General features: G+C 35.5%; 1 protein-coding gene across 1 annotated transcript in view; it reads right to left on the reverse strand.

Annotated features, from left to right (window-relative positions):
• The window catches only part of LRP1B (LDL receptor related protein 1B), a 1,748,032-nt gene that overhangs the window by 97,437 nt on the left and 1,627,425 nt on the right, over nt 1-23,170 (reverse strand). Inside the window, exons 78-81 of the mRNA XM_049888441.1 lie at nt 10,329-10,552; nt 8,784-8,890; nt 2,601-2,717; nt 780-953 (exon numbers count right to left, since the gene is read on the reverse strand). Of these exons, the coding sequence (XP_049744398.1) occupies nt 780-953; nt 2,601-2,717; nt 8,784-8,890; nt 10,329-10,552 (622 nt within the window). The remainder of the gene's footprint in view (nt 1-779; nt 954-2,600; nt 2,718-8,783; nt 8,891-10,328; nt 10,553-23,170) is intronic.

The raw sequence follows: 23,170 nt of genomic DNA on the forward strand, positions 1-23,170 counted from the left end.
TCTTTCTTCTGCAGAGCAGCTGGTGGGCTCAAACTGCAGACCTTTCAGTTAGCAGCTGACCACTTAACCACTGCACCACCAAGGCTCCTTCTTTACCATGAGGAATGACTATGAGTAAATCTTAAAAATTTTCTTAAAGGTGAACTCACACATAAAGACAGATTGTTAGAATTTCAACCACATTTTTTTTTTTTTTTTTACTTTGCACTTTAATGTCTTTTGATGGTAGTGTTTGAAATATATTTTTCGAGAAAATAACCTTATTTACCTACTCCTTTCTATGAAGGCAAGTAGCAATAAAGTAAAAAAGCCAAAATTAAAAAAAAAAAAAAATCAGAGAAAACGCAGCTCTTAGGGAAAGCCTTCTTTGGGTTTGCTGAAGGATGAAATGTCAATGCTGTGACAGATACTTGGTTATAAGTAACAAGAACAAAAATGGCAAAGGATTTAATTCGAGGCTTTCCTGTTTTGACTATAGACTCACAGGGCGTAAGCATTTTGGAAAAACAGGATGAGACTTTATATAAATATCAATTCTAATTCTAATAAACAGCTAAATTTTGAAAATTTCCATAACTGTTATGGCAGAAATGAAAACTTCTATATTACCTAAACCTTGACTTTGATAAACTGCAAAGTCTGGTAACTTTACAATTGAAGCTTAAACCACTGGGGTTAAGATGCTAATATAGTTTAGATATTTTAATAATATTTTCTTTTGAAAGTTATAGTGAAGAAAATTTACCTAGAGATACAACCTTGTAAAATATTGTACTTACAGTCTACTTGTTTATAGCGATGAGATATCAAAGCACCTTTTGTTTTATCAACATCTAAAGCTAGGTACTCTACCGAACCATGGCCAAATTTTTGTACTCGAAATACACCATTTTTAGGTCCTGCTCCATATATATAATCTTCAAAGACATCGATCCTATGTGGATGTAACAAGCCTAGAATTTTAAAAAGGAGGGATTATAAAAGTTGCAATGAATATTCTTAGACTTAATAAAATTACCTAATCATACAGAAAATCCTTGATCATAAAGAAAATCTTGTTACTGCTCTTCTAGAAAAAAAAAAAATTCAGAATTGGAATATTTTTTAATATTAGCTAAAAAAAAAATTTTTTTTTTATAAAGTTGTTTGAATTACTTTATTTGCAGTAGAAATATGTGGGACTCTAAACATCTTTCTCAGAACATAAAAAAAAATTTACATTATCACTTTACTCATCTTCATCAACACAAAGCATTTTCTGGGGACTTATTACTGCATTTTTTATGCAAATAACCTGCACTTTCTAAGTATGTTATTTGCATAAAATATGGTATATGGTATCTTCTGTGCTATACAGTTCCCAAACAAAAGCCAACCACATTCACAGCACAAGCACAGGCAGTTCACAAATTCTCAGTGTGTGTTCTTGATTGAGTTAATGATAAAACCCTATTAACTGCATGACTGATTTATCAAGTAATCATAAATCCTAAAAGAGATGACATTACTATTGTCTGTTTTTGAAATGTGATAAAGAAACTAGAGTGGCAAGTGGCAATCATACATGTGAATATTTTGGCTAAAAATAATACTGATCATAATTTTTTGCATTCTATGACTATTATTTTAAGAAATAAATTTAAAAAAGACTAATTCATCTAACTTTTGGTATTAAAATGGATAACAAATAAAATGAAATTATATTTTAACAATTGTCTACAAACCGCAAAGTACACTTAAACGAAAACACTTCAACTTTGTTGTAATCAGTTACAGGAGTTTGGAATTATTATCATCTAGGGTCATTGATACAAAAAAACACACTTTAGGCAAAGGCACAGTGAAAGTGCAATTTCATTACTTTCTCTCAACTTCCTTGCTTTAGTGAAAAAAACAAGAAACAAAGTTACATTAAATAAATAAGCATGAAAACTTTAAGTGCATATTATGGGTTATCCATTGTGAATAAGGAAAGGAGGGGGGGGCAAACAGGAGAAGAAATTAGATTCAGTAGAAAGAACTGAGTTGGGCAAGTAGTGTGTGAAAGTAAGAGGAAAAAAAAAAACAGGAAGCAGACACAGGCTGATCTAAAAAGGGTGCAGAAAAGAACACAGTTATATTCTGAGGTTACTAGGGGTACAGGCAAATTGTCAATTGTACACATTGCTTTTTGCATGGTGAGAGTACCCCTATAGTTACCCATAACAATAATTGTTCCTGTGATTTTTTTCTGTGTACAACTAATTTCCTGCTTGCTATCATTGCAACTAGCAATTAAATTAGTTTTCACAGGTATTAGTCTTGACTACTTGAAGTGGTCTGCTCTGAACGAAATAGCCACAGTAGCAACAGAATAAAATTATTTTAGGAGTCTGGGCAGCAATGGACCATGTTTGTCCTAGACGCAAGAAGTTCTGCCCTGATCTTTTTGTTTTTCAAGTAAGAATGAAAATTTTAATCCACAGTAAGAGCTACAAGTTAAAAGGAGAATTCTCAGAAAATCCAAAAAGCTTCTATACTTATAAAGTTTCCATACTTATGTTTATGTGCTATCATTTAATACTCTCAACAATATTTGAAAACAACAACATTTCACAAACCTTGTTTGCTGCTGACAGAGACTACTGAATCAGAGCCATCATGCAGAACACTGCCAATAACAGAGAGCTCAAAGTCAGCCCAGTAGATGCGTTCACTAAACTGGTCCACAGCCAGGCCTGCAAAATCAACATACAAGGACAAATAATAAAAATCAAGTTGAAATTAGTTTAAAATTATATTTTTGTTTCTTAATGCATATGTATAGAGGGCATTTTTCTACAAGCATCATAGAAGTGACTCCCAGTTACATCAAAGAACCATAGCAATCAGAAAACTTGAAAAAACTGTTAACTCAAACACACGTGTTTAGATGACATAGACTTTATTTGAAAAGCTAAAATAAAAATCTTATTTTGCATAGAAGAAAGCTTTATCAATTACCTTTCCTTTCCAGACACTGTTGTGTTGTTAGGTACCCTCATGCTGGTTCTGACTCACAGCAACCCTATGTACAACAGAACAAAAACACTGCCTGGTCTTGCACCATCCTCACAAACTTTGCTATGTTTGAAGCCCCTGTTGCAGCCACTGTGTCAGTCCATCTTGTCTAGGGTCTTCCTCTTTTCCACGGACTTTCTACCGTACCAAGCATGATGTCCTCTAGGGACTGGTCCTTCCTGGCAACATGCCCAAACTGTGTGAGATGAAGCCTTGCCAGCCTCACTTCCAAGGAGCACTCTGGCTGTATTTCTTCCAAGACAGGCTTTGTTCTTCTGGTAGTCCACGGTATAGCCAATCTTCTTCACCAACACTATAATCCAAAGGTGTAAATTCTTCTTCTGTCTTCTTTATTCATTGTCCAGGTTTCACACACATCTGAGATGATTGAAAATATCATGGGTTCAGTCAGGCATACCTTAGTCCTCCAAGTGACATCTTTGCTTTTCAATACTTTAAAGAGGTCTTTGCAGCAGATTTGCCCGATACAATATCTCATTTGATTTCTTGACTGCTGCTTCCAGCAGCATTGATTGTGGATACAAGTAAAACGAAACCTTTGACAACTTCAGTATTCCCTCTGTTTATCATGATGTTGTTTATTGGTCTGGTTCTAAGGATTTTTGGTTTCTTTATGTTGAGGTGTAATCCATACTGAAGTCTTTGATCTTCGTCAAGAAGTGTTTCAAGTCTTCTTTCCTTTCAGCAAGCAAAGCTGTGTCATCTTTATACTTTTCTTTTTATGGCTATTTTTTCTATCAAGGAGCTCTAGTGGCACATTGATTAAGCACTCAGCTGCTAACTAAAAGGTTGGAGATTTGAATCCATCAGGTGCTCCACGGCAGAAATATGTGGCAGTCTGCTTCTGTAAAGATTATAGACTTGGAAACCCTATAGGGCAGTTCTACTCTGTCCCATAGAGTCGCAATGTGTCAGAATCTACTCCACGGCAATGGATACATAATTTTTTTCTATCATACTTTTCCTTTACATTTCATTTTTTATTTTTATTCCATAGTATACACAGAATGAATTCATTATTAATATCACTTATCTTACATTATTTAAAATAATTCAATGTAAATTAGGAATATTCTTAATCCCTCCATGATTAAAATATAAAAGTAAAATATAAAAGGTTCACTGGCTTAATCATAAGACATTTTCACCTATATGGGATCACCGTCATTTTTGTTGTTGTGTGCCATTGAGTTGCTGCACTTTCAGTTAACAGCCAAGTGTTTAACCACTGCATCACCATGGCTCCTTGGGATCACCGTTAGTGGGAAACAACTTGACAACAATAGGCTTGGTCTTTTGGTTGTTCTTGTTGAAGTTGGCCCACAGTGTTTTAAGACACCTGTATGCATGCTGAACTTTAAATTAGTAAAGATTGATGATTATAGTAGGGAAGAATGAATAGTAAATTACTTTAGGTTCTAAAAAAACCCCAAAACTTTAAGTTCTAGTGGTGCTTAAATTTTTCATTCTAATCATTAATTTGCTCTGAGAATGCTTGTCCTCATTACCATCATTGGTATTTACCAGTGAATAACAATAAATTAAAATAATATATGCAATTAATAGTAGTCTACCATTTTACTTACAAAAATGATTTTTAAAAGTTCTTTCTGTTTATTTACATAATGTTTTAAAATTTTTAATTTAGTAAATTTTATTGGCATTCAGCCAAATCCTTCTTGCAAAAAACATCTTTAAAACAAAGGGTATCTTGGGAAGTAAAGTATGTCTTCCTTCAATATAGAAGTTTAAGCGTATTCTATAATAAATCTTCATTGAGTAGATGTTAATTTTAGTGATTTAACTGGTCACTATTGTTGTTGTTAGGTGCCATCCAATCAATTCTGACTTATAGCAACCTTATGTGACAGTAAACTGTCTGACAGAACTTTCTTGACTGTTGTACATACAGTTCCTGTGAGTTGGAAACAACTCCATGGCACCTAGCAACGACAATCTTTACAGAAGCAGATTGTCAGGTCTTTCTCTCACGGAAAAACTTGGTGGGTCTGAACTACCAACCTTTCAGTTAGCAGCACCTGACCACTTAACCATTTGCGCCAGCAGGGCTCATATTACATACTTTGAAAGTACAATGCAACTTAAATGCCTTTGATAGCTGAACATTAAAGAGCTCTCCCGAATAGAACCTTCGGAAAACAATTGAGATACAACTCAGTGGCAGGGCGATTGAATGAAAGTTATTTTTCAGTTTGTGCTAATTGTATTCTTGTGTGTATTGCTCAAGATTTAACAATCAAAATAAAAAAAAAATAATAATTCTTCAGTTAAGTACACAGATATAGCCTAAATGTAATCAAACTTAATATAAATATTGTTTTTCAAGTATAATATGAAGATATGCTGTGCCCAACAAACCTCTGAGTGATGACTTAACAATGAAAAGAACTGGCCCATCCATGTTTTACTAGTTTCTGCTGAATGATCAATTTGCTATTTAGAGTCATGTTAGCAGTTGTGTTTTTGCTTCTTCATGTATAATTGTGGACAACATAAGCCACAAAATGGCTAATTTCCTACATCAAAGCAGTTGTCTAAGAAGGCTTGAAAACACATTTTTTTTCCTCTTTTACTAACATAATTGAATAAAGAAGTAGATACAACAAAAAGTTGTCTCCAACAAAATTGGTCTTTACGTGAAAATTTATGACATTTTCTAATCGTACAAAAAGAAGACGATAATGGATGCCTAAACCAAGTTAACTGACAATATTGTTTCGTCAGGTTCAGCAGCAGTGATACTTCTAAGTGTCACATACTGTATCTTTGGTCTAGGCTGGTCTAAGACATACCCGTCTTTATCAGTTCTGGTCACGTATTACACTACTGAATAGGATTATATCCAGATAAAATTTATATAACAAAGCTTTTAGGTAAGTGGGATTTATATTCTAAAAGATCCAAAAATCAATGACTTTGATTTTTCCCTAAGCCCTTTAATAAAAAAGATAGTCTTTTAAATTAAAAAGTTAATAAAGGAATCAACTAACTTTTCCTGTTATAGAGATGACTGTCAAGTTTATATGAAAGAAAAAGTTTGTTTCTCTCTCCAAAATATCATGTCTCCTTTTTGTCTTTAATAAAAAATAACCAATAATAAAACCAAAGAATCAATAATAAAAAAAAAAAAGAAAGAAAGAAAAATCAAATCTCAAGGCACTAATTCTTATCAGAACTGAGAGATGAATAATATTTGGGGCCAAGTCAGGAAAAGTACAGAAAAAAATAAAATAAAATGCCATAACTGTTCTAATGGAGCATAATAGAATCACAATCTGGAAGACATATAAAAGATAAAGACACAGGCTCCCTAAGTGTTAGGGATGCATGATAATGACACTAAGCATGTAGTCATTTTCTTAACATCTCCTATGATACCAAAATCACTATTATGTTTCAATAACCTGCATCTCACTTTTTTTGGACTCTGGAATTTTCTAGGATCCTTCCACTATTTCCCCTGTTTTCACTACAGCCTTAAAAGAGAAAAAGTTCTCCTCTGTTGTACAGGGCCGCTGTGAGAAAAAGAAAACAGAGAAGGCAGTATCTTTTGAGAAATAGTACCAATGTAATACTTAAGGTAGAAGATTTCAAGATAGCTATAAGATCTCCGTGTTTTCAAAAACAGAGAAAAAAATATACATTCCATGTTAAGAGAAATACAAAATTTTTAAGACAGTAATAATCAGCACGTGTACAGTACCATATTCTTGATTTAAGAGATGGTAAGAAGGTCACTATGAAGGTCACTATGAGTCAGAACTGACTAGACAGCAAACAGTTTGGTTTTGTTTGGAAGAGGGTCCCAGAGGAGCCCTGGAAACCCTATGTGGAAGTTCTACTCTGTCATATAGGGTCACTATGAGTGGGAATCAACTCGAAGGCAGTGGGTTTGGGTTTTTGTTGTTGTTCTTTATTTGCTTTTAAGAAGAGCCTAAAGAAAATTTGGAGATATTTACCACTATTTCAAATTTTATTTTCAACTACCTGTGATATATCTGTACTTGACTGGCTTAGCTTAGATCCAGATTCCACACCTGGAATATTAATTAACCTATGGTTGAGGGACAGGGCCACACAAGGTGCATTCAGGTGTCACCTCTCAAAAGGCCTACTCTATGTAATGTTATACTGCAACCTGCCCCTCCTCCATTCCTCATCCTTCCTCCTGCTCTGCTTTTGCTCTTTTCTCCATAGTGCTCAACATGATAGCTTACTTCAGAGTTTACTTTTTAAATATTATATTTGTGCATTCCCTTCCCAACCCTCTGCCCTTCACCAAAGTGTAAGCACCAGGAGGACAGGGATTTATGCCTGTGTGTTCACTCATATTCCAAATGATTGTGTGTTCACACTTAATATTCCAAATGCCTAGTACAGACATAAATATAGGTTGACAATAGGCGGACAATAAATATAGGGTGAATGAGCGAATAAATGGCTTCTGTGAGCCCACTCCTGTAAATGTGACAGAAGTTCCCAGAGCAGAGTGGCTGAGCAGAAAACTCAGTATATGCCCACTACACATGAGTGGACATAGACATGCCTATCCTTTACCATCCTTTATTATGTTGTCTGTTTTTTTTTTTTTTTCTATATAGCACTTATAACTATCTGACATTATGTTTCATTGTATATTCTATTCTCTACAAGAAGGAAGACTTTATGAGTGTTGGAACTTGCTTAACAAGGGTAGGAACTTAGTTCTTCAGCATCAAGGATGGTTTCCAGCATGTGGTAGGTGTTCAATTGGTATTCTTTTTTAAATAAAATAATTGAATGAAGACACATTCATGGAAATGAACTGAACTCCAAAGCCTTTTTCTTTTTCCATCAAGACTAAAAAAAGTCTAGTTGAAAGAGAAGGCATAAGCACAAATAAAATTTAATAAGAATATAAGTGCAAAATAGAAATATATTTTAAACTATGAAAGATATGGTAAAGCATGATCGTTAAATAAAATGTGCTAAAAAAAAAGAGTGCTGACTTTCTGATGAGGGTGTGGGGATGAGCGTGGCATGGAATTCCCAAGGCTGCTGCAGTCTGAAAATGCTCTATTGAAGAAGAAGTGCTAAAATCGGATCTTAGAAGCTGGGTAAGATTCAAGGATAAAAGTTGGAAAAGCATTCTAGGTGGGAGAGCTGGGAGGAAGGTGGTATGGGAGAAAGAACATGGAGGTAGGTGAAGAAGGCTTGAGCTCTTGAACAGTTTGGAGAGTACAGAGCAGTAGCTTAGGTGACAAGACTGGGAGGCTGAAGTTAGATTGAAAAAAGCTGTGAACGACAAGGTAAGGAATCACCAAACCTGTCTTTCACAAAAATTATTTGTATTTTCCCACCTCTTTGTCTCATCTCCCAGGTATAATACCGTCTATTCCATCATAAACATATATTTGCAAAAATAACATTGTACATTGCTATAAACTGTCAAAATTTCAAGCATGTGACAATTCTGCTAATAGCCTTACAACATAGGCAATTTTCAAACATCATCCCCATAAGAAAACTGGCAGTGTGGCAAGGACCTGACTTGCAAGTCAGGAAAATACAACAAGAAATACTAATGACTTATAAAGCCATACTACACATTATTTTATTGCTTGTAAAAACAATTATATTGCCAAAGAAACAAGAAAAATTGTAATACTAATAATCTCCTCATGCTGCTCTTCATTTTAGAGTGCTTCAGAAATGCATCATACCTGTGGGTCTCTGTAAATTCTTTTGTACTAAAATTCTTCTCAGAGTACCATCCATGGCTGCTTCTTCTATGTGGGAGCGGTCTCCAATGACAGTCCAGTACATCATCCTGAAGAGAGGAGGCCAAGAGGTTAGACTATTGATGTTACTGTTACAGCCTGAGTTTGTCCCAAATAAGCAGTGTCTTTTTTTTCTCCACACTATATGCATCAGGATCATGCCAGAATGCCTTAAAGTGCAGATTCCTGGATGCAACCCTAAACACAAAGAATGGGAACCTTCAACAGTGGATCCCAGAAATTGACATTTAAACAAATTTGATACTATGCACACTAAGTTTGATAACTATTCCTTAGGAGCCCTTGCTTTGCATTGGTTAAGAGCTCGACTGGTAATCACAAGTTTGCCAGTTGGAATCCACCAGCCACTCCTTGGAAACCCTATGGTACAGTTCCACTCTGTCCTATAGGGTCGCTAGAAGTTGGATTCAACTTGAGGGCAATGGATTTGGTTTGCTTTGGTATTTCCTAATAAGATAAATAACAACTTATTATTTAATATTCAAATTTCAATTTTTGAAATTCCATTAAAATCTCAGAGGGAAAATATTTCTACCATGTGAAACTATCCTCTTGTGACAGAACATTCATTCTGTTTTGGATGTGACATCAAGATGCTGCCTTTTTTTTTTTTTTTTAGAGAGAAGTAACTGTTTTCTTAAACAGAAATTATTCTCTCATTTAGAAGACAAAACAGTGTATAAATATAATAAGTAAATTAATAGTTTTTTTTTTTACTCAATATCTAATGATCCACTTTATAACTTCATGGATGATTAGGAAGTTTTTGCTTTGTTTTGTTTTTTAACGTTTTCATATTTCTTTTTTTGAATATTGCTTATAGGTTTACCTCTTCAAGCAAAAGAAAGGAAATCTTTGAATCAAATTGTTTAAATTTGTTTATACTGTATTTTACTCAAACAGTGCATGCCTTCCACGTTTGTTTGGCAACCTACAACCCTACAGCATATTTTCTAAGTGCCCCAATGCCAATTTTATTTTTACATTTTATTGTAAAAGAATTAGCATAGCACACTTAACGAAAATGCCTCATGGGGAGAGGGAGCAGTTACATAGAAAAGGCATGCATTATTTTCATAAAGATATAGTACATATACTTTTATCATTCATTATTACAAACAACCCAAAATATCAATACTCTACATTTAATATGTTTAATATTATGTTTATTATCTTGAAATTTCACTTTTAGATTAAAAATAATAGTTCTGTTTCTATCACATCAGTTTCATTATTCTGCAATACACACACCACGCACACGCACACATACACACAGATTGTATACTGTAGCAATCTTTCTAGAAAAAATAAAATTTCAAGTGAAAAGGACATGCTTTTACACAGAAGAAAAGACACAGGGATTTTCAGGAGCATACGTTGAACACTCACTAAAGAAACAAAACCACAGAGCATGGGTTGATACTCAGATAAAAAAATATATATATAAATATTAAGCCATTAACCTACCCTCTTTTAGGATTTACAGCAATAGCATAGGGTTCTCCAGCCATATTTGTTAAAAGTCTGGTGCAGTTGGGGCCATTCAGCTGTCCTACATTGATAGAATACCTCAGACTTGTCCAGTGAGTGGTGTAGTAACTGAACCAGTGCATTCTAGAATGATCAGTCCAGTAAATATTTCCAGCAACCCAGTCAACAGCAATGTCCCTGGGTCTTTTAAATTCAGGACACTAAAAGAAAACAAAATAATAAACCACAGTATTTTCAAAAGAAATTAGTGGAGTTTTCTGTATGCATGCATTGATATTTGGAAAGAAAAATACTATGTGCACATGGTCAGATGTTACTTGTTACATAGATTTCCTAAGAACACACATACTTTATTTTATTCTTATTCCTTAGATGTATAACTGTGCAAATCTTACATGTACAGCTCCTTGGAGTTTTACCTATAAATTTCCCTGTTTAACTACCACCCAGCTAGGATATTGCCAGCCTGGGGCGGATTATCCAATAGGCAAAGGAAGCATGGTGCTTACCTTGCTTACCAGATCATCTGTACTGAACAATTTCACATTTTTTCACCACATAAAAGATTCTGCTTCTAGTTTTGGCTGTCATCTGTCTCTCTCCCAACCCTACAACACCTTCCTACAGAATCAAAGCCTTTTTTTCAGATGTACGATCCCTGACAGGGGCGGATGGCCCAATAAGCAAGGTAAGCACGGGTTTACTTGTGCTTACCAATCTGTAATGAACATCATAGGAGTTTTGCCACATCAAAGATATACCCAAGTAAAGTTGTTCATTACTTATGGTCTGGTAAGCAAGGTAAGCACTGTGCTTACTTTGTCTGTTAGATAATCCTCCCCATTCCAGCACTCCAGAACGATCTCCTGTGACCTCTCCCAATCAATATCCAACTGAGAGTAACCATAATTATGACATCTCTGGATTAGTTTAAACAAATTCATGCAAATAGAATCATAACCTTTTATGCCTGACTTTTTTCACTCAACATCATGTCTGCAAATTCCTCTATGTTGTTTTATGTGTCCATTACTAATACTTTTTATTGCTCTGTTCACTGTATGAATGTCACTTGTTTTATTTGTAGTTTTTGTCTGTTACAAATGAAGCCATCAGTATTCTTGTACATGACTTTTTTATAGCTGCATGCACTCATTTCTGTTGGGTATTTACCCAGGAAAGGGACTCCCTGAGTGGTGCAAACTGGTAACATGCTCAACTGTTAATTGAAATGTTGACAGATTGAATCCACTCAGAGATGCCTTGGAAGAACGTCCTGGTGACCTACTTCTGAAAAATTACCCGCTGAAAACCCTGCAGAGCACAGTTCTATTCCGACACACCTGTGGTCACCATGAGTTAGAACTGACTCAATGAGAAATGGTTGGGTTAGTCGGATTTAGGGTATTCACGTGTTTAGCTTAGATACAGCTAGATTTTTTTTTTTCAGAGTTTGTACCAATATACAATCTATTCAGCAATGTAGGAAAGTCCAGGTTGCTTTGCATTCTCACCATACATAATTTGATTTAAAAATTAGAAAAATTTTAGTACAGAAAGAAGCATTTAGAAAGATACTGTATTTAAACATTTTTTGAGAACGTTACAATGTCCTCCATTTATATTACATCTGGGAGCTTGAATTTTCTGCTTAATATACAATTGTACTGAGTTATTGTGAGGCAAAGTTAAGAATGTTCATTGGGGATAGACAGCAAGGAAAATAATATAAGCTCTGTGCCCCTCAATTAACTTGATCACTTTGAGCCGAAATTAGTAATTAATTTAACATGGCCAGGTTTATAGTGCATACCCAAAAGTGAGAAAAGATTCCCAGAGGTATTGTATCAAGAATAGAAACAATTATTTGAAGGTGATTACAACTATACATGTGGTCAATATGTAAGAGCATCTTTAGGACCAAACAACCAATGGAAACATGAGTTTTTAATACATAATAGTTTCCTGTGTGGTTTAATAGCAAATTTTCTTAAGCAGAGGACTTGGATTAAAGGAGAAGACTGATCATTTCAAACAGAGCATGGGAAGCCAAGTAACAGGAGTTGCAAGTCATTGTCTGCTATGCCACTACTGAGGTCTCAAAGAAGAGAAATATAGTTTGAACTAAGCGTAGAACCCATAGACAATTTCTAATGAACTTCATTATCAATACTTTTGCCTATTGGAATCACAACTAAAATCATGAAATTTTATAGTACCCTATTCCCTAAAAGGAGCCCAGAAGGCACAGTGGTAAAGACCTTGGCTTCTAACCAAGAGGTCAGTGGTTTGAATCCAACAGCTACTCCATGGAAACCTTATGGTGCAGTTCTACTCTGTCCTATAGGGTTGCTATGAGTTGGAATCGACTTGACAACAAAACGGTTTTTCCTTCTTCAAAAGACTCTGGTGGCATAGTCGTTAAGTGCTTGGCTGCTAACCAAATGGTCAGTGGTTTGAACCCACCCAGTGACTCCATGGGAGAAAGATGTGGCAGACCGCTTCCGTAAAGATTTACAGCCTTGGAAACACAGTGGTGCAGTTCTACTCCTTCCTTTAGGGTTGTTATCAGTCAGAATCAACTTGATGGCAATGGGTGGGTCTGCTTCCTCAACTCTAACTATCTATCCAACAATACTATCCATCTATCCAATACTATTCATCTATTCAACAATATCTCAGGATTTACTGAAATTTAGTGTAAAATACTCTGCAAAACAGTGTGCTCTAGAAATGCTATATAAATAGTATTCATTGATGGGAAGAATATAAAGATCTGCCCTAGACAAACCACAAAATCATTTGCAAACACTCCACTATTATTTAAGTTTTGTGAGTCCCTCACCTCCAATTTGGCAGCATTTATGTAACATTTAAAAGTAAATATATCACCAAAGGGTATGTACAGGCCAATGTGAGTCATAAATTTATAAACATAAGAGACGATGGCAAAAATCCCCATTATAAGATGTGTAGAGACTGTCAGAACACATTTATCATTTTCTAACACCAGTAGAGCAAATCTTTAGCATTCAAAAAATATGATGAAAGTTGTCTAGCATAATCATAGGAAAACACCTATTTTTCTGTATCAGATGTAAATATATACACACGATTTTCCATTCTAATGGTATCCCTGCCAAAATATGACATATTTCATGGAAAGTTCCACTTTTCTTGAATTTAAGATTTTCATTTTATATAACACAGGCTCAAAAAAAAAAAAAAAACAAAAAACTGGCATTATTTCCATTCTATACTTCTAAACTTGGCCTACTGACAATTAAGAAGCCTAATTTCGAATCCAAATTCCTATATTCAGAAGTTTGATTTAGTGATATGTTTTCGGGTAAGCAGATTGGTGAAGATTCTATCGATGGTCAATTCTAGAAAGATAAATCAAACTTAAGTCACATTTATAGGGTAAAAAATATGGACGTGGGAATGGAAAAAACCGTATTTGTCATGCTACTTGCGGTAATACTGACGAGCTATACCAAAACCAAACCAAACCCATTGCCACTGAGTCAATTCTGACTCAGAGCAACCCTATACAACAGAGTAAAAATACCCCATAGGGTTTCCAAGGAGTGACTGGTGGATTTGGATCACCAACATTTTGGTTAGCAGCCAGAGCTCTTAACCACTACACCACAAGGGTTTCCCTTACACCTAGACATCTATTCTCCGGTTCCTGGATCCAGGAATTCTTAACGTCGTTCCGGTAATAACTAATGTAGTTAGAATATGGAGTAAAGGATGTTGCATCAATCATATAAGAACAAAAGGAGAAGGAGGAGGAGAAAGGAGGAAAAGAAGCAGGCAACAACATGGTCCTATTCTCAAAGAGCCTATGGTCGAATTAGAAAATCAACTTTAATAGGCAGTTTCGTCGTTGTCGTTGCCCTGTGCCGTCAAGTTGATTTCGACTTATAACCACCCTATATGACAAGAGTAGAAATGCCCCATAGGGTATTCAAGTCTGTAATTTTTTGGAGAGCAGATAATCCCTTTTTACATAATGACCAGGATTATGAATAGTATAAGCCATATGAAGGGACTTTTATATTCAAAGGAAGTTAGCTGGAGAGTGAAAGGCAGAGACTCTGTTGGATCTTGATATCATGAAGAGATAATATATAGGCGAGGGATCAAAATCAATCAGGTAAATGTAAAAAGTAGGAAAACACAGAAAAGGAAAATAGTTTCTAGAAGTGGAAACAGATTCTGACATGGGAAAACAGAAATAGGAAAGCTAAGCCACATGTAACAAAGAAGTTAAAAGCAAAACAAACAAAACAGATTGGAAAAAATTAGAAAATATGCAAAGCTTTCATTTGCCCCCTTGGCTAGCTCACTAGACAGATGGGCCAATGAACTGAAAGCACTAATGAAATGCGTCCTGATTATGAGACTGCGGTAGCATGTGGTTACCCTGACAGCAAAACCATTGCTCATATTGTTGCACAAAGTAGAAAACACGTTTTGACTGTTTTTTCCAGCAGATGGTTTCTTTCCTAATAAATTTTCTAAAAACACGGACACATTTTTAGGTGTGAGGCATACTTCTTTTTAGAGATATACTAGTCAAATGAATGCCATTACCACCAAGGCAATTTTGACTCGTAGCGACCCACAGGACAGAGTAGAACTGCCCATAGGGTTTCCAAGGCTGTAATCTTTATGGAAGCAGACTGCCACGTCTTTCTCCCATGGAGCAGCTTTTGGTTAGCAGCTGAACCTTATCCAGTTTTTCACCGGGGATCCTTGTCAAAATAAATGAGATCCTTAAATTTCAGAAAAATCGACAGCTTGATAGTAACAAAATCAAAGTTTACTACTTTAAATCATTAACCCTTTACAGTTGTAGATTATAGCCCTATCTGTCACAATTCCAGCTTCAGTAAACTAACTGTACAAGTCACTGGAGACATTTGTTCTAAATCAGGAGAAAATTTATGAAGGGGAGTTCAAGCAATTGAGCCATAGAAATACTGTCTTCTTTTTAACAAATTTTCTATTGTTGGAAATGTACTGAAGTCAGGTTGAGAATACATAGTTAACAGGAGAATAGCTTAAGGTGATATCACATTTTTTTTTTGTTTGTGATTTTTTTCAGCTTTGTGTACAGTCCAAGAATGAAAAGGTTCATTCATTTTTATGAAAGCTAATTATCTCCTAAAGCGATGTATTTAAAACAAAGATATACAGCTATTCTCAAGACTCTGTGTGTGTATCTGCACAGTAAATAAAAATTTATTTATATTTTTGGTCCACAAAATATAGAGCCCACAAAATATAAATCAGATTAAATCCCCATAAATCAAGAAATGGAAATAAAATAATGATTACATAAATTTTAAATATACTAAATTCTATTGACTCACTAATGTTACGAAAAAAATCTGGATGCTTAGTGTTTCAGTCAAGGGACTCATCTAACAACGGCAAATTTTAAAAAGAAGCAAAGAAAGATAGAGTTAGAATATGTAACACTACCTCAGCAATGAAACCCTTGGCTTATATTTACAAAGTGTTTTGTTATTTCACATAATTTTAAGACTATTGTGATCTGCGTTAGGGCCATGGCAACGTGGCACAAACTCTCTGCTAAAGGATAACAAACCAAGTAAATGTATGCAATCCTCAGACAATTTCCGAAAGAAAGCAAAATTTGTCTGTGGATTACATATTCAATATTACACGTGATCTTGATTATCAAGTTTTGTGGGGTTTTTTTGCATGCTCGGTCCTCCTTGACTCATATTTCTTCTCTGTCCCACCTCCCCCTGCAAAAAAATAAAAGCAAAACAAACAAAAAAAAACCTGACTCTCAAAACACTGTCATATAAACAAAAAGTATCATGGCAGACTAGGAAACACAGTAAAGTTGGAATCAGAAGTTCTTGTTTTAAAATTAAACCCTATTGTGTTTTCTTTCTTAAGTACAATGGCCTAAAATAAAGACTGTGAGGTATGTGATCTATAAGACGCCTTTAACTTCTAAACACTAAACTATGTAATAGTGTAAATATTATCCATTCCAAGTAAGCCTGCCTCTGATGTAGCCTTAAATATATGAACATGTAGGCGTTAGTAGGTGAAGACTTTGTTGCAGTTTACAGAAGCAGCATTGACAGCATCACCCTACCAGAACGATCTGGAAATAAGGCAGCAAAGTACCCTCGAAGAAGTACAATTATCCCAGCACAACCCATACAATCACAGGTATTCAGGGTTACCTGAAAGCCGAGATTACAAAATTATAGGCTGAGGGATAAATATATTTGAGCCAATGGTTAAGCGCTTGGCTTAAGCACTCGAAAGGTCAGTGGTTCAAACCCACCAGCCACTTTACAGGCAATCTGCTCCAGTAAAGATTTACAGCCTAGGAAACCGGATGGAGCAGTTCTACTCTTTCCTATAGTGTTGTTATGAGTGGGAATTGACTTGGCAGCACACAACAACACATACACTCTTAAGTAGAGTCTAACTTTCAAAATTTAGATGTTACTTTAAATCCAAACTTTCATTTTTTTCTTGAAAAATAAGAATTGTAATATATCAGTATGAAGCCAATATTCCAGAAAAGCAGTTTTGCTGGCCTTGATTTAATGGGACATTTGTTCTTCAGGTTGATGCTATCATTGGGGCTCCAGTGCTTATGTCCAACGTGTGACACTCGTTTATATTTCCTGCCTAGCTTCTTTATTTATATGCATTTGGTTGGCATCCATGCTTTTTAGAGATAAACAGAAGTTGACTTTAACTAATAAATCATGTATCTTTCAGAAATTGGGCTAAGACAACAATTAATACATAGGAAAGGAAGAGTTAAAGAAGCAAACATTGAGAATGTACCTCCAGGATCCTTTTAGTAAGCAACTTGTAGATGAAAAAAAATACTCAATATATGTCACAGATGTGCATGTATACACACACACATAAATTGGGCTCTTATAACTCAATGCCTCTTATCCATCAGTTCATGCAAACTGTGAATGTATATGGGTGTGCATGTGTGTGTGTGTAAAATTTACATATATATGTGTATGTAAAATGCTGGGTTTTATATATCACTCTCTTGCCAGAGCCTTTAAAATGAGCTAGTCTCCCAACACCTTATTACTCCTTAGAGAAAATAACTCTGAAATTTCCAATTCTAAACAGCCAAATATCACATGGATGGATCTCACACTCATTATGCTGAATGGAAGAGGTCAGATGAAAGGATCCTTAAAATGTGTATAAAATTCTAGAAAACGCAAACTAATTTATAAAGACAGAAAATAGATCAATGGTTGCTTGGTGATGGGAGGGAGATGGCAAGAGGGCGAAAGGTAAGTATTACCAAGGACCATCACAGGAAACATTTGGGATCATGGATTTATTAATTATCTTGATTGTGGTGATCATTTTACAAGTGTATACAGATGTCAAAAAATTTCAAATTGTGTATTATCTATATATGAATATGTGCAAATTATTGCTTGTAATTTATACCTTAATCAAGCTGTTAAAATGCTATAGATGTTCAAGCATGTAAATTCATAGAAAAATATATTTTGTTATGGTACAGAACAAATTGATGACTTATTAAGAGGCGTACAAGTTTTGAGGGGGCACAGTTAAAGGAAGATGTTTACTTTTTATGCTGCATATGTATTTATTTTTTTATAAAAAATATGTGTTTAAATATCACTTTTAAAATTAAAAAGACCATAATACTTATGCAATGCTGATTTTCCTTGCCATACAACAGTTAATATTTTCTTTGTATATATCCCTATGTATACCAATTTTTTTTATACCAAAGATTTGCAAATAATTCATTGCTTTGACTATTTTAATTGAATTTAAACTTCCTATTTCATACCACCTACATAAATTAACCATTTGCGTGTCCCAGGCGCAGAGTCCCTGGGACACGCAAATAGTAAAGCATGCATTACCAGCCAAAAGGTGGGCAGTTTGAGCCCACCCAGAGGCACCTCCAAAGACAGACCTGGTGATCTGCTTCCAAAAAAGTAATAGGCTTGAAAATCCTATGGAGTAGGTCTACTCTGCCCATATTGGGTCACTATAAGTTCAAATTGACTTGATGGCAACTACAACAACAACAACAACAATGTGACAATCACTATTTCAAATGCAGACAATACAGCAGTGATCGAAAACAGTAAAAGTAACCTGCTTTTTGGAACTTATTTACAGTAGAGGGAGACAGACAATCAGTAGTAAGCATAATAAATGACTAAATTACATAACTGGCTCATAAGTGTTATGGAAAAAAAAGAGCGAGACATTGAAGATCCAAAGACAGAAGTGGGACTCCAGGTTGCAATTACAAGTAATTGCTTAGAAGGTGACATTTGAGCAAAGACTTGAAGGAGTTGTGAGATTGAGCTCTGTAGAATATCTGGGGAATGAACATTGCCAGCAAAGGGGACATTTCAGACAAGACGTACATTGGCAGGTACCTGATGAGTTTTAGAAACAGCATGGAGGCAGAATCCCTGGGAAAGAGTCAGTAATGACGAAAGTGGTGAGAGATGAAGTCAGAGAACTATCAGAAGACCATATCCTGCAAGGCCTTGTAGGACATTGTGAGGACTTTGTCTGCTGTAATGGGGACCAGTAGATAGGTTGAGTGGAGGTATGTTGTGATCACATTTATGTTTTCGAAAGAGCATTCTGATTGCTGTATTGAGAACAGGTTATAGGTGGGTGAGTAGGGAAGGAAGGGGGCCATTTAGGAGGCTCTTACAGTAACCCAGAAGAAAGATTATGGTGGTTCAAGCCTAGATGCGGGAAGTAAAACTGAAGAAAAATCACTGTTCTGGACATATCATGAAGGTAGATTTAACAGATTGTGTGATTCGGGGTTATGAGAGAAGTCACTGATGACTCCAAGATTTTGGTCCTCAGCAAGTGGAAAATGGAATTGCCATTAAATGAGATGGATGCAGAAGATTTTGGGAAACACAAGAGAAGTTTGTATTTCAGCATGCTACATTGGGGACTTTTAAGATGTCCAAATGGAAAAGCAAAGCCAGCAGCTGGCCAGAGGCTGATGCCAGTTAGGTAACTGATAGCTTGTAGATGTATCTTAAACCATGAAACTACATGAAACCATCAAAGAAGTGAGGGAAGAGAGAGAGGAAAGGCGAGGACTAAGATGTGAGCTCAGGAGCATCCCAACATTAAGAAAGAAGAAGAGAAGCACCTGGCATAGAAAACTGAGACGGTCAGGAAAACCAAGAGTTTGAACCACCACCAAAATAATAACTACTGATGATTCACCTTCGAACCATTTTGTATTTTAGGGTTATTAAGACATAAAATAATGTAACAAACCAAAGGTTCTACTAAAGCTTTACTGGCTAGGCTGATATTGTTACCCTTGTAGAGAAAGTTCTCTTAGCCCCAGCGCTATTGATATTTTGGGTGGGATAATTTTTGTTGAGGAAAACAACAACCCTCACAGCTGTACCAATAACCCATATCATGATAAACAGAGAAAAGATTGAAGTTGTCAAGGATTTCATTTTACTTGGATCCACAATCACCAGCCATGGAAGCAGCAGTCAAGAAATCAAGACACATTGCATCAGGCAGATCTGCTGCAAAGGACCTCTTTAAAATGTTGAAGAACAAAGATGTCGTCTTGAAGACTAAGGTGCACCTGACCCAAGCCATGGTATTTTCAATCCCATCATATGCATGTAAAAGCTGGACAATGAATAAAGAAGATCAAAGAAGAATAATCGCTTTTGAATTGTGGTGTCGGTGAAGAATATTGAATATACCATGGACTGACAAAAGAACAAACAAATCTGTCCTGGAAGAAGTACAACCAGAATGTTTCTTAGAAGCAAGGACGGCAAGACTGCATCTTACATACTTTGGGCAAGTTGTCAGGAGGGATCAGTCCCTGGAGAAGGGCATCAGGCTTGGTAAAGTACAGGATCAGCTGAAAAGAGGAAGCCAATCAACAAGATGGATTGACACAGTGGCTGCAACGATGGGCTCAAGCAGAACAATGATTGTAGGGATGACACAGGACTGGGCAATGTTTCATTCTGTGGTACATAGGGTTGCTATGAGCCGGAACTGACTCGATGGCGCCTAACAACAGCAACAATTTTTGTTATGGGAGGCTATCCTATGCGTTGTAGACAGTTTAGCAGCATCCCTGTCCTCTACCCACTAGATGCCATTAGCACCATCCTTCACCCCCTGTAGTTGTGTCTATCAATTTTTTTTCCAGATATTGACAAATGTTCCCTGGATCTGGAGTGATGTAATGGTGGTGGTGGTGGTGGTAGTGGTATTATCTTCCCCAGATGATAACTGCTGTAGAACCACTAAGTGCTTCTTCCATGTACCAAGAGCTTTTGTCAAGATCCTTAATAAGCCTCTGTTGCCAAATTTAATACTTTTCCTCATTAGGGGCCCTGGTGGTGCAGTGGTTAAGCACTACGGCTGCTAACCAAAAAGTTGGCCATTCAAATCCACCAGCTGTTCCTTGGAAACCCGATGGGACAGTTCAACTCTCTCCTATAGGGTCTCTATGAGTTGGAATTGACTCAATGACAAAGGGTTGGGTTTGGTTTGGTTTGACCTCATTTACTTGATCTTTTAGTAGTACACTAAAAATCTTACCTTATTCTCTTTCTCAAAATATTTTCCTCTCAGGCCTTGTGACTCTATGTTACCTTGTTTCATCATAATACACTGGCTACTCTGTGGCTTGTTTTTATATGGCTTCAGAGCTTGGTCCCAGTCCTTCTTTACTTCCCTTCTACTGTCTTTTTGGTAATCAGATCTGGCCTCATGGTTCTAAATATCTCCTACATGTTACTATTCGTTAAATTATACCTCAACCGCAGAGAGCTAAGATCTAGGCTTGAATATGTATGGACTTCTTAACATCTATATTTATATCTCTTACAGCCATCCAGACTTAACATGATTAAAATTGAACCCACAATTTCACATCCTTAGTGTCTATCAAGTTGCACAGTCCAGAAATCTAGGTATCAGTTTTGATTCCGTCCTATCCTGATTTTCCACATTCAATTTATTTTCAAACTTTTAGTTATACTTCTACAACATACATTAAAGCCACTCGCTACCTTTCATCCCCATTGAGACTACAATATTCTAAGCTACAGTCATCTCTAATTTGAAACACCACAATAGCTTCCTAAGTGGTCTCCTTTTTTTCAGGCTTTTCCTCACCAAATCCCTTCTCTACATAAAAAGCAAAATTGTTGGCTTAAATATAAATATGATAACATTTTTTCCCTCTCATCCCTTAAGTCTTCACTCAAATCTCATCTGTTCAGCTAGGCCTTTACTAATCACCCTATCCAAAGGAGGCCATACTACATCCGAGTTTTCTTTCTGACTTTAGTATTAATTTCACTCATATCAAAATTTGAATTTTTTGTATTTATTTATTTATGAGTTTATTTGACTTTGTTTCCCTTTCCCAGAATATAAACTCACTGGGACAAAGGACCCTATGTGTGTTATCGTTATTGTACCCCCAGTACACAGCACCACACCTAACATACAGCAGGCTTTAAATAAAGCTTTCTGTATGAATGAATAAATCTTTATTGGCTCATCTTGTAGTTCCATAAAGTCTGATCAATATTATCTAAGCACCACTAATTATAGAATCATATCTGCATTATAGTCTTATAAGATTATAGTCAGTGAAATTTCGATTATTGATTACAGCTGTTACAGAACCATTTAACTCTAATCAGTATGTATTATTGAGTGTCTGTTTTATGCAGTCAACAACAGTCAGACCACAAAATGGTTACAATGTAAAGATCTGATAGTTTTAGGTTTATCCAGTGTAATCACTAATAATGATAGCAGTTGTTAACTGGTTTGAATGAACTCAGGCGGTTTAAAAAGTATTCTTGCTAACTAAGCAAAGAGAATTTCAATTTAGGGTTACAGTAAACCACCATAACCAAACCTGTAACTATTGAGTTGATTCAAACTCACAGGGACCCTATAGGACAGAGTATAAACAAAGTAAATTTTCACCAATACACAGAAGCTCTAAAATAAGACTCGTGTATCTGTGTATGATGCATAGAGACACACACGTTGGGATGTGAGATTTATAGCTAGAACTGAAATTATAAATTGGAACTTATTAAGGATAACTTAATTGAATATGTTGTTAAAAATCTTTTCAGAAAAATGTGGCTCAATCAAGGAAAAAGATATGATTACTAATGAATAAAATCATAAGCGTGTCCATCTTGAACATTCCCTTTTTCATAACAAAGAAGATGTCAAAAGTGGTATTTTATATTCACTTCTGAAAATCAGGTTGATCAGATGAACCATTTGCTTTGCTCAGGAGTATTCAATTCTTTAATGGTAAAAATTTAATCTGTACTTTTAAAGTGGCTTGCGTTTTTACAAGCATTGACCTACTTTACTGTGTTTATCATCATGTCCTTTGCTGCACAGCATTTCATAGTAAAAATGATAAATTGCCAGAAAGTATGTACGATTGTTGCATAATGCTATCATATTCTGTTCTGACTACTAAAATTCAAATTTAGAAATCTCATTATGCTTTACATATAGATTGAATCATGTCAGTCTTTAAAGTTTTAAATTATTTAATTTTCTTAGAGGGAAAAAAAGTTCATCCATTTTGTATAGCCCAGGGGGTTATAAAATCATAAGCATTTCTAACTATAAATAACTTTCTCTGCATTTTAAATTTAAATTTGCAATCATAATTAGCATTCCAACCATTTTTCACAGATTACAGA

Source organism: Elephas maximus, chromosome 6 (genome assembly GCF_024166365.1).
Source record: "Elephas maximus indicus isolate mEleMax1 chromosome 6, mEleMax1 primary haplotype, whole genome shotgun sequence".
Taxonomy (NCBI): domain Eukaryota; kingdom Metazoa; phylum Chordata; class Mammalia; order Proboscidea; family Elephantidae; genus Elephas; species Elephas maximus.